We start from the raw sequence: 13,451 nt of genomic DNA, 5'->3' as shown, positions 1-13,451 counted from the left end.
ACTTTTTATAGATTGTTTTCAAGTTAGCCTAATTGTTATCGTACTTGACTAATTGTCTTTAGGCTTTAGTTCTGATCTCAGCTCGAGTATTTTTTTACTTACAAGTAGTGAACTGTTTAGAAAAAACATAATACTCGCATGTATATGTTTCAATTCCTTCGTTTGTTTACTTGATTTTTTTAAGGATAGTAACGTTACGTTTAATACCGAGCAACGCCGGTTACATCTTCTAGTATATATATATTTTGTTATAATATAACTTAATATAAATAAATTTAACTATGATATATATATATATATATAATTACTTAATTTATTCACATAAAATTAATATACGAAAGTATAGATTTATGCGCGAACTTTAAGTATTTACTTAAAAAGTGCTCAATACGTAGGTAGAGCTAGTTAGTAATTTATAAAATATATATGGCGATTAAGCTACACTGAATATTCCGCGTTTCATCCACTCTAGGACTCTTTATATAAAAACGATAAACAACCACAGAATTCGCGCATATGCCTGAAAAGTCCTAGAGTGGATGAAGCGCGGAATATTCAGTGTAGCTTAATCGCCATATATATTTTATAAATCACTAACTAGTTTTACCTACGTATTGAGCACTTTTGAAGAAAATACTTAAAGTTTACGAATAAATCTATACTTTCGTATATTAATTTTATGTGAGTAAATTAAGTAGTTATATATATATATATATATATATATATATAGAGAGAGAGAGAGAGAGAGAGAGAGAGTGAACGTTATACGAAGTCAATTTCCTTTTGCAATTTCAGATTAAAACCCTAAAGGCCCACATTATTCCAATTAATTTTGTTGATCTAATGGTAATTTTCGAGATAAACTAATTTGTTGTCCATTTCTTATGAGATTAGATCTGAACAAATTAAGAATTCATAGCATAAGTACCTTTGCAAGATTATGACATTTGGCTTTGATTTTACTAAATTGATTCTGATCTCTAAAGAAGCTCAAATAGTTAACTTAAAAATTATACAAATTAACATATCAACCAAAAGATAATGTTAACGAACACCATACATATTAAGTCATTAAAGATTAGATAAAATCATGGCTGTCGGAAAAAATAATGAAATTAGATATATAATATTTATTATGTTACATGATAAGGGCTGTCCCCTTTTCATGTAAGTAAAAAAAAATGGGGAATTAGTTAAATGGAAATATGAAATAGGATTGTCAGGGATTCGATCTTGCGAAGCTAGACTTGGAATTGAGAATTCCAATCATAAGTTAAAATAAATACAGAATTTTATTGAAAATAAGGAATGTGGAATTGCCATTGTTTAGCTCACACAAAATAGTTAGATATCTGTTTATTGAAAAAGGAATGTAATGATGAATTTTGTTTCTGTTATAAAAAATGAAAATTAAAATAAGGAATTTAAAAACGGACAATGGAAAATGTTATTTGTAAAGTGGGTTACGAAAATTAGGTTAGAGTGTCGGCTTTGTAAGAAACATGTGAATAACAATGCATGCTTAAACACGGAAGCATGTCGTGCCATATATTTTTATATGCACGTGCTTGGTCATGCAGTGAGGTTATGAGTTATGAATTTAGTTAGATAAGTCAGAATCAGAATCAGTCAGAGGAGAAACGAAAAGAGAATCAGGGGAGTTAGATCAAAGAAGCAGAGGAGATCAGACCGATTCTCCGTTAGAGTCAAGGCACCCTCTGGGAGCGAGAGGGGTTAGAGATAACCATGTAACAACTTTGAATCCCTGAAATACAAAATCATGTCTGATCGGTCGAAGAAGAAATAAACGTATCATCATGTGGTTTTGTATCTGCGTCTTCGTGTTGTTATTCAACAGAAAAAGTATTGTCTATTTATATTGTAAGAACTTTGTGAAAATCATCATTACCAAAACAAAGGTAAAGTGAAATTGTATTAATATGAACTTTGTGTTTATTATATGTACAACTGTCAAAACGTAAATGTCAAACGCACTCTCGGTCTATCTATCAAGATATTCATAAATCGCCTCTCATTAAATTACAGGCTTGGTGCTCCTGTAGTAATCTGTAACCTGTCTGTCTCGTTATATATAAGAACTGTCTCTCTTTCTTTATATGTACCACTTACAATGTATATATATATATAATATGAACATCTCACAACATGATCACACACATGAACACACTAAGACTAATACGAATAGTCATCACCAAAGAATAACTCATCCGTAACAATTAAATACGACGGCTAAATGAGAAAACTAGTATGTAAAGAAGAGCAAGCCGATTTTATACTCTTTCAAAACTAGAAAGAATATTACGAACGTAAACTCTCTAGATATGGCCACGGTACTCGATTTTAGAACGTATCTGAGTCATACGTAGATAGGAAATTACATCCGGTGTCAAATACTTTCTGTACCGGTAGAATAACCCAATTATTTTATCCAGCAACCTCAATAACTGATCATATGGAAGTCTTCTATATATCCAACATACTTACAGATAACATCTAAAATTATAATTCGACTTTTTAAGTTGTCATGTTCAAACATATCATGTTATCAAATAATCCGGATGTAATGAGGAAATTCCGAGTCAATTTAGAGGCTTTGGTTCATTTTGAAAATGAACAAAGGCAATAAATGATGATATTTCAAATGCGTATCTATTTGCCAGATATGATTACATAGACGCGTCTTTTCTTATTTCTCGAAACACATCTAACGAACAGAGATTGCTGTGTGCATTTTAGATCCATTTTACATTCATAATGTAGAACGTTACAAATTATACGAATCGCCGAAAAATATTGCATTTCTATAGATTATCAAACATTCTTTTTTCTCGTAATTTAAGAGTAGATTTACTCTAGGCAAAATTTAGTCTGCTCCAAAAAGAGTAATCTTGTTAAGTACTTTTTTTTACATAGGAGTCATCACTTATCAAGGCCCGGAGACCACTTGAGGATAAGGGTTATTGAGTATACAGTAGTGAATGGGATAATATCGTTGTAATCGCTAGTAATGTAAATTTGGTAAAATCGATTACTTAAGGAGACGGCTCATCAAGAATTTGTTTACGTTGGACTTGAAGACTACCAAATTGATGTAAACTGGAAAACAGACAAACGCAAGAGAGTTCCATTGGCGTGCAGTTCTAAGAAATAAGCTTTTTTCATGGAATCTACGTTTAGGTTTAGGCACAGATGAAGAGTGGGGAAATTATTGACAGTGGTTTCAGATAGACGGGTGTTTTTCGTGAAAGTTAGGCGAGGAGGATCATAGATTAGAGCTAAGACGAGCACTTGCCATGAAAATAACGATAACGCAGATACAGGCTTGCATTTAATAAAGAAACAAAACTTATGTATAATTTTTTTCATGGGACCCAAAATGCTTATGCGTATGTGTGCTTGTGACGTTACTAAATTCGTTGTCTTTTCACTCTCTTTCAATGTTAACTGACGCCGCCGTTTCTCCTCGTCTAATTTTCACGGCAGTTGATTCTTCGTCTTCTCAGTTTTGTAAAACAGATAAGACTTTTTTTCATGCGGAAAGAAGTACAATGGCGTTCGCTGAATGTTCTTAAAGTTGTTTTTATTTTTGATTCGCATTAGAGAAAGAAAATAAGAATGTCTAAGCTGATTAATTAACTATATATATATATATTTGCTTTTTTTTTACACAAATATAATTTGCAAAGTTACTTTCTAGTAGCTCTTCACAATCCTTGGTACCCCCTTTTTTAAACGGTTATTCGTAGAGTAAGTTATGGAAGAAATATAACCTTTATCGCCCCCCCCCCAACTCCTGATGTCTCGACATTTTAGGTTAGCAAAATATTTTTTTTGTGTGTATTTTGACGGTTTACGAGATTTTATGCACTAAAATACACTTTCTTACTTCTGTCTGTCTCTCTTTCGCTTTCTTTCTTTCTTTCTATCCATCTCTGTCCTCTTTCTTACGCCAGAGAAATATTATGAAAACTGTGTTCGAACTAAATGTTTTCGTCCAATGTCTCTATTTCCTCTTTACCTCCCCGTTCCATTTGATATTTACGTTTATGTCTCTCGTCTTTTTATGTATGTGCTGGCAATAAACTATATAAAACAGTGTCGATTAGTTCCTCCTTTCGCCTGCCTTATGAATATAAATCAGTGAGAAGATTTAAACTAAACTTCATCACTAATACAAAAAAAAAACAAAAAAAAAACGATCGCCCACTTTACCCCTAAGTGGTTTCATGAGAGATCCAAGAACTAATAATAAAATAATAGGATGAAAAAATGTGTTGGTATAGAACTGGTAATCGGAAATTCTCTAAGAATAATAAAATTGATAAAAGCATTATAATTCCGAATAATGATTTCGTTATTGTCCAGATCGCGACATAGACATTCTACTGCTACTACGATTAACATGTCCTCTCTCTGATTAAATCATTGAACCTGCTCGGAGATATATTTTAATCGTTCCCATTAAATCCCAGTACCCTGCATCTAATTTGTACGTACATTTTATGTATATATTATATATATTATTTTACATTAATTCCATTCGTTGTTTTGCTTCGTACGTCCCAGAGTATTTGCTCTTTCGTGACAATTAAATTCATTTTTTGCATTTCCGCGTTTTTGACCAACGATTAACTCCTGATGAGTTTGTTGGCGAAAAGGGCCGGTAGGGGTTTTCCGTGTAATATTTTTTAAAGCGCTATATAAGTTTGTACGATTAAAAAGTCATTTAAAATGAAATTTATTGAATAAATTAAGAGAATGGTTAAAAATCGTTTAAGCGAAAAAAAAAGACACAATCTAAAATTGGCAATTTGAATTTGCTTTTTTTCTGACACAAATCTAATTGCAGATTTATCCGTCAAGGTTAATCTATTTTCTTCCTCACGAACATCTCAATCACAGTTTTCTATGGCAGTTAATTATTTCGTTCCTATAAAATTAGTACGTGAATAATCTCTCATTTTCTTTGGCCATAAGCAATTGATATAATTACGTGAATCCAATAACAGATATCTGCCGGTTATCGTTTTTCATTTTGATTTAGAAATTGATGAGGTTCAAATTGGCCTCAGCTTTAGAATGAAATCAGTTCGATCATTAAATGACGGATAATCATTGACATCCGAGGAAATTAAAAAATGACTCATCGTGATTTCTGGACGCGTGGCATAACAAGATGGATTCTAACCTTCAAATAAGTTGTATAATGCAATTTATCTACTGTTTAAATTATTAGTTTTATCAGATAAAATTAAGTGTCTTTAATTAGAAATGTCATATTCTATGGAATTTTGCATAAACTTTCTTTTATAAATTCATCTTTTATAATTTATACATTTAGCTTTTGCTTTTCATGAAAAAAATGTTTCTGGGTTTTGTTTTTAATATTTGTCTTATAGTTTGTGATGTGGTTTGTGTAGTTGAAATTCCTAGTTTGTTTAGTGTGTTACAAATTATTGTATTATTGGTGTGTGTAGGTAAAAGAAGGTGTCTGCTTATGAGAGAAAGGTCTGGTGTATATGATTTTTGATTATTTATCCTGGAAAATATTTGTGTGGCTTTTTGCTTACCATTCAATCTAAAATATGTAGGATATTGTAAGATCTTCAAAGTGTTTGTGAGGTATTTGAATTCTTCGTCCAGATATTATGGACTGTAAATTCTGAATGCGGGTAAGAAGAAACCAATTATCATACCTGTTTTTATTTTGTTATTATGGTGTGAATAGAAATGCATGTAATCATTTTTGTGTGTAGTTTTGCGGTGAACTTTGAAGGATAGTTTATTATTGGATTTTATAATAAGTATGTTTAGAAAAGGTAATGAGTGATTCTACAAACCACATTACAAACTATAAGACAAATATTTAAAACTACAAAACATCTCCAAAACAAACCAGTTTCCAATGCAGGCATATACACTGTTCTTTCCAAAATTGCCACCATAAATACGTTGGTGAAACCCAGCGTAAGTAGAAAAAAGGCTCAGTGAACATAAAAGAGATATAAAAAATAACAATTCTCTAAGTGTACTATTCTCTCATTCATTGAAGCATAATCACACCTTTGACTTTAAACAAGCAAAAATAGTTAAATTTATTTCAAATAAACCTCGTCGGAGACTTCTTGGATACAAGTTCAAATTCAAATTCAAGCACAATTAAACAACGTGCAGGTTTCTATAATGTAGCGCCATTAATAAGTAAACTTTTATTAAAATAACATAATTTAATTGTAGGCATGGGTTAACCTTCTCACACCATAGAAACACCCCCTGTAATAAATAAAACATATAATATCATTCAATAAATTACATAACAAAAACACTCATTTCATGTCTGTTACACACCTATATTTGAATTTTAACAGACATATTCTTTCCAGAAAGAATATTATCTGCATTTATATCTTTTAAAAACATATTAACGACTATATGACGTTATTAAAAATCTCTCTCTCTCTTTTACAACGCAAGCTTCCCTCCTTTTTGAAATTCCCAACGTCTTTTTCCGTTTCTGAAATAGAACAGCGTCACACATTGCACATGAAAAAATGTCAAATATTCGTACTGGTGTTTTTGTTTTCTTAATGCCATTCATCCAGAGGAAGTCTCGAAATAAAGAGGAAACGTTGATGAACACATTACTCAGTTTGTTCTTCTCTCTCTCTCTCTTTCTCTCTCTCTCTTTCTGTATATATATATATATATATATATATATATATATATATATATATATATATATATATATATATATATATAGAACGAGAATACTTTTCTTCAAATAAGATAGAATTGTTAGATCATCCAGCATGTTCTCCGGACCTCAATCCCATTGAAAATCTTTAGGGATGGATGGCAAAAGAAGTGTTCAAGGATGGAACCCAGTATGATTCGATAAAAAACTTTCTGATTCAGTTTTCAGTACATGGGATAAAATTCCTTCGCAACTGATAAAAAACTTAGTCGCAAGCATGCCGAAGAGAATTTTTGAAGTAATTCGTAATAATGGAGTATATACTAAATACTGAGACCCTTTTTAGTAATTTATAATTGCCATTTGTTAGATAAATTATCAGTGGTCTTATCATCTTGAAAATGTTTGTTTTTTAAAAAAAATAATTATTACATCAGTGTTAAGGTTTTGAATGAGGCAGATTTTATTTTTTTCCATCATATTTTCCCGTTTGGCAATGGTTTCAACCATTTGTCTGATTAAAAATTCGATAATATGCGTAAACGCTTACTTTCTTAAGTAGTCTTATGATTTTGACCAGGACTATATATATATATATATATATATATATATATATATATATATATATATATATATATATATATATTTACAATTATTTCGAGGTTAACATCTATAAAAGGTGAAACAACTAATGATTTTTTTAACATACTAGAAAACTCAATACTGAGGTAGCGTAAGGTATACTGTTTTATTTGTTTTACATAAGAATTTATTGTCGCTAAACATTCATGAGTATGTTTCAGTCAGCTAATTACAAGTAACTAGCGACCTCTTCAAACGATACTGCTTATACAAAGGTAGTGTTCCTGCGCCTGAAGAGGTTTCTGGGAACTTGTAACTAGTTGGCCGAAACATGTTCATGAATGTGTAGCGGCATAAAATACTTATGTAAAACAAATCAAAAGTGCACATACCCCCCATATATATATATATATATATATAAATATATATATATTCTGAAAAGGTATCATTATCAAAGTTTCATTAGTTTATGAATCAATAAGTTGCATAAACATATAAACATATACACATAACTAACTTTATATAGATAACAATAGGTTGGCCAGTCTATTTTTATCTCATCATGAACACACGACGGACATTCAATTACGTAATTCCATACTGAGAAAAGCGTAAAAGAAAAAAAATCGAAACGTCTGTATGTGTATAGAAAAAAAAATGTCCCAAGGGTGCTCAGGGAAGATCAGAACGAAATACGTTGTCATGAGAGCAGGGAGGGAGTCGGGCTGATCAATTCATACCTCGCAATTAACGATTCTCTGGTGATATGCGATGAAAACTGAATATACCTCTATGACACAGACCCTAAGAGACAGAGTTACCAGTGGATGGATGCTGTCTCTCTCAGACCCAAGAAGGCCAGGCAGATCAAATCCACCCAGAAACCTATGATGATCCTTTTTTGACAATGCGAGCATGGTTTACATGCACTGGGTTCCATGCACTGCACAGACAATCAACATGAAATCCTATGTTGAGGCCAGCACTCTTTAAATTGGGTCAGTGGCATTTTATACAAGTCCATAACTCTATCCTTATCACAGACAAAGATACCCTTCTCTAGACATAGAAATTAAAATCTGGGATGGTGCACATTAAGGTTAAGCCAAAACATACTTATGAGAAAGATGAAAGGAAAACCTATAGCTTTAGAAAAATATCTTTTCGTCCCCATTTTCGATCATCTTTAAAGAAAGGTACCACGAAAATCTTTCTACTCATCATCGTTATAGCTTAATTTTCTTCAACTATTTTATGATCCTGCAGAAGTCCCCTTGAAAATGAGGACGAAACGTTGATATATTTCTAATGCTATAGATTTTTTCTTTTCTTTTTCCCACAACGTTATACTATCGAGTTTATTTTTAATCATACCTACTTATGGTAAAAAAAAATGTCTCATCATAAGCGAGGCGCTGCCTCATCGCAAGAATAAGTTAAAGAACCGATATTTCACGGCTATGAATGAGATGGGCGAAACATTCATTAGTAACAAGAATCGACAAACCTTTAAAAAATTAATATCACTATTCAACAGAAATTTTGACATCTATAACTGTTATTCTGTCAATAAATTTTTAATTGACCAATCTGATAGAACTGTAGAAAGTGTTTAGTCGTAATCAACAGAAAATAGAAAAATAAGCAAACATTTCTTCCGTAAAAAAAACATGGAATCTATTTTGCAATGTTTGCAATTTCTAGAATGGTTTTTTATTCAAATCATTTCGTTTAGCTGTAAATACGCATGCAAGCAATTTACACATAGAAACGCAAACCAGACAATTCATTAGTAGAGTTGACACAAAATAAATTCGTTTGGAATCGTCAGCTAAAGCTTCATTATTCGCCTGTGTGCTTAGACTTGGTTCATTAAATCTGATGCAGTGTTTAAACATTCCGTTTCAAAACTGTCTGCATTGAACTACTGACAAAAAAGTATTAGCATTCGTGGATGAATTAAAGTCAAAATTACGAATATTTGTTCTTGTGTGGTTTTTTTTCGCTCCGTAGGGGAAAGTTAATGGCTGTCTATTCGAAGATTTATCATAGGAACTTACAGAAAGCTACACCCGTCACCTACCTTGACAACTTGTGGGAAATAACGTGATTCATATTAGTACAATTTAAGATCGCTTCTATAGCCACATCAAGTTTAACTAGTCATAGCGGTAATCACGCTAATAACAATAGAAATAGTGAGGGACCACCATGAACGTCTACCCCAACAAACCTCAATCACAAAGCTTGCTGAAAACTTTGGGGGTATCATACTGGAAAATACTGCCGAGGTAAATGATGAACTAGCAACACAGATTGCAAGAAAAAAAGAGAAAGAAATACACCGAAATCGAGATAGACACAAGAAAACAAGGAGTGGAACAGCATAAAACAGCAGGAAAGTTCCTGGGGGAGCTGAAACAGGAATATATAGACATGGATGCTTTACTCCAATAACTTAAGAGCGGGAGACTCCCATTTGACGAGGAAAGACTCATTGTAGCCAGTCAAAATCAAGGCTTACTCACAAATGCATTAAAAAATGGCTACAAGACAATGGTCAATGCTAGTTTTGCCACCTAATGTCTGCATGCCCAATCTTATTGGTAGATGCCCCTTACACTGCCCATCACAACAAAGTATGTAAGTATCTCCATTGGAAGACCTGTGGAGATATGTAAGTTGACACGTCGACGAACATCTGGAAACACGAACCACCACCGATAACACCAAATGGAAAAGTGACCGTGTTCTATTACAAAGACATACAAGCGGGAAGATACATAAAAGACAAGGCCAGCAAACCAGATATTGTAATATGGAACAGGCTCGAAAGAACTGGGCTCATTATCGATGTCACAGTCCCAAATGATTTTGTCCTTAATAGAGCTTAACAGGAAAAGATAACAAAATATCAGGACCTAAAAAATGATCTAAAAACGACATGTTTTCTGAAAGAAATAAACATCATACCGATTGTGATAGGGGCAACTGATTTAATAAAAAAGAATCTTTAGAAATACTTTGAAGAAATCCCTGGAAGACCGAGCTATAACGAAATACAAATAGCAGCCATAAAGGGAACAGCATCTATTCTTAAAAGAGCTCTTTGATATAAATCTAAATCATAACAGAATCAAATGTTAGCTGAAGTGAAATAAAAAAAGGGAAAAAGTGATGAAAGAGACGCGACAATATTATCAGTAATATTCTCCGTCTTCTTTTAAAGTTCAGTATCGAATTCTAACTTTTAAAAGTAAACATGGAGTACTATTCGTATATATCTGATGTTTTCGGCTGTTTTTTACTTTCGTTCTTGTTTTGTTCTTTCTTTAATTTGTTGTAAGAAAATTATATGCATAATCCTAGGAGGGAATGAGATGCTATATGTCATTAAAATCAGTTTTGCGATGAAATTGATAGAACGTTTTAGAAAATGTTGACATTAAATCCCAAAAATATATTCGATGCTTTTAACAACAATATATACTTTAACCTAAGAACCAAATCGCTTTTAAAGTGGAAATTCGCTTCACCTGATAAGGCCACTGGTTATTTAGAACTGACTGACCAAAACATTGGCATGACTGTGCAGTGACTATGTCAAAATGTTTACCTGATTATAAATAAAAGTATCAATTACCCTTTTATCGAGCACTATTATGTAAACTTCGTTAAATTAATAACGATAATAAACGTATCAAAGGCCTTCGACAAGGTATGGCATAAGGGTCTACTTCACAAGATTTCTAGCTACGGTATAATTGGAAATGTTTTCTCAATCATTAAATCATTTCTCTCCGATAGGCTCATAAGAATAGTGGTAGATGGACAAAAATCGGAGGCCTGTAATATAAATGCTGGAGTCCCTCAGGGGTCAATCCTAGGCCCAACTCTCTTCCTGATCTACATCAATGACCTCCTTAAACACATACTTAAATCATTCGTTGGCATCTATGCTGAGTACACGACCATCTACGGCAACACATCAAAGGCTGTAAATGACAAAGTTCTCTCTGATTCTCTCTCCTCTGATCTCGAGCGCGTGGTTCAGTGGGGGAAGACGTGGCTGGTTACCTTTAATGCATCTAAAACCAAACTCCTATCCTTACATCATCAACGCTCTGATCCCCATCTGGCATCAATTGTGATGGATGGCTCTCGTCTGGGTGAGGCCCCGTGTTTTGACAAGCTTCTGGGTTTGACCTTTACTCCTGATCTGAAATGGAACACGTACATCAGGTCTGTTGCCAAGGTCGCTGGAAAGATGGTGGGATCCTTCTACCGCTCCAGAAGATATCTCACTACTGATGCAATTCTCTATCAATATAAAAGCCAAGTACGTCCAAGGATGGAATACTGTTGCCATATCTAGGCAGGAGCTGCTAAAAACAGCCTATCCTGCCTTGACAGAGTACAAAATAGACTTCGTGGCTTAGTGGGGGATGCCCTTTTCTCTACCCTGCAACCTCTCTCCCACAGAAGAGACGTTGCGAGCCTATCCTTGTTTTATCGTTATTTCCATGGCAGGTGCTCGTCTGAACTCCAATCTCTGGTCCCCCCCTCGCCAATCTTTCACGAAAAACACTCGTCTAGCTGAATCCACTGTGAAAAATTTCCCTCACTCTATATCTGTGCCTAAATCAAAACTTCATTCTTAGAACTGCACGCCTGTGGAACTCTGTTCCGTCTGCTTGCTTCCCACCGGACTACAACTTGGATGTGTTCAAGTCCAACGTTAACAAATTGCTAATGAACCGCCCCCTTAAGCAAACACTTCATCAAATCTCCACATTAACGTAATGTACTTGCAATAACCCTTATCCCTGAGTGGCTTCCGGGCTTTGATAAGTGGTGATCACTGTGTAAAAAAAAAATCTACTGTCTTTACAATAATAATTTTTCGCTCTTGTTAACTTTACATCAAGTGGCTTCACGCTCTGTATAGAATGATTTCCATAAAAATTCTCCAACTAAATTTTATCAGGAGTATTATTTCAATGTACGAGAGAGTGTTTAATTTAATTCAATTTAATTTAATTCATCAAAAACAGATGTGTCTGTCATTAAAGTCTCAATCAAACACGTCACTCGGTATTCTATTCTAATTTAAGTGCGATTTGTTTGAAACATAGAGCGTAATATGTAAGAAGTTGTTTTTACTGAAGATAAAAATAATATGAGGCAATATAAAGGAATTGAATAATTCTGAATTAAATATTGATTTATCAACGTAAAGTATCGAACTAGGATGATATGTTGTAAAATGGTGTCATATTATTTTGATTCGTATTGCGAGAAATAAAATTTTCAAAAACAAATTTCAACTCAATTCGAAGCCTTGTGTTATTCCGTATCAGACGGTGTCTTCATTCCAAATTATTTTCGCATCGCTTTCAAATTCAAGTTTCTTTTAATCTGTTATATTTTTATAATTTCTATGAATTAAATTAAAACTAAAAATAAGACAATCTAATGATTATATTTTTCAGGTGACACGAAACATAAAATCTGTCTCACGCCTGGATGTGCCGTGGCTGGTAAGTATCGAATTTCAATCATCTCTTCGATTTACAGCTGAAAAATTGTTTGTAAGAAGGTTCGTTTGTTTATACATAACTCCTATTTTGGTTACGATTAGATAGTTAAATCAGAAATAATTGAATAGTACATACGTACAAAGGCATCAATAAGTATAGAATTGGATAATCCAGTAAATAAAGTAAACATTAAATTATTAAACAAAATAAATTTACTAAACATAAGAAGTGAAATAGCAGCTAACTACAAGCATAGTATAACCTTTACCTTGGAATGAATTGCAATTATTTAACTTTACTATTTAGTAAGTTAATACTGTGAATGTTTATAGACAAATAGAATTGGAATACAATTCATTGCTTATATGTCGGTGACTATACATATATCGTCGTGCTGATCCATTCACGAATAAAGATTTCTACTGCATCTTTACACAAGTACACCATTTCGCACCTCTAATACTCGAAAGCAGACAACCGGTTTAGTTAAAAAAAATGTTTCTCTCTCTGTTAGATATTGGCCGGGCAACACTGAAAAATGTGCTGGTCAAGACCATTATTATGATCGTCATTAATATTTGTACAAATAAAATGTCAGAAAAAATGTTATCAAA

At 33.0% G+C, this 13,451-nt stretch overlaps 1 protein-coding gene across 1 annotated transcript in view; it reads left to right on the top strand.

Annotated features, from left to right (window-relative positions):
- The window catches only part of LOC145266706 (neprilysin-1-like), a 348,933-nt gene that overhangs the window by 143,745 nt on the left and 191,737 nt on the right, over nt 1-13,451 (top strand). Inside the window, exon 2 of the mRNA XM_080122633.1 lies at nt 12,790-12,837. Coding sequence (XP_079978759.1) covers nt 12,790-12,837 — 48 coding nt within the window. The remainder of the gene's footprint in view (nt 1-12,789; nt 12,838-13,451) is intronic.

This window comes from Euprymna scolopes, chromosome 4 (genome assembly GCF_053919585.1).
Source record: "Euprymna scolopes isolate OS-2025 chromosome 4, ASM5391958v1, whole genome shotgun sequence".
Taxonomy (NCBI): domain Eukaryota; kingdom Metazoa; phylum Mollusca; class Cephalopoda; order Sepiida; family Sepiolidae; genus Euprymna; species Euprymna scolopes.
This window is presented reverse-complemented; position numbering and strand designations above follow the sequence as displayed.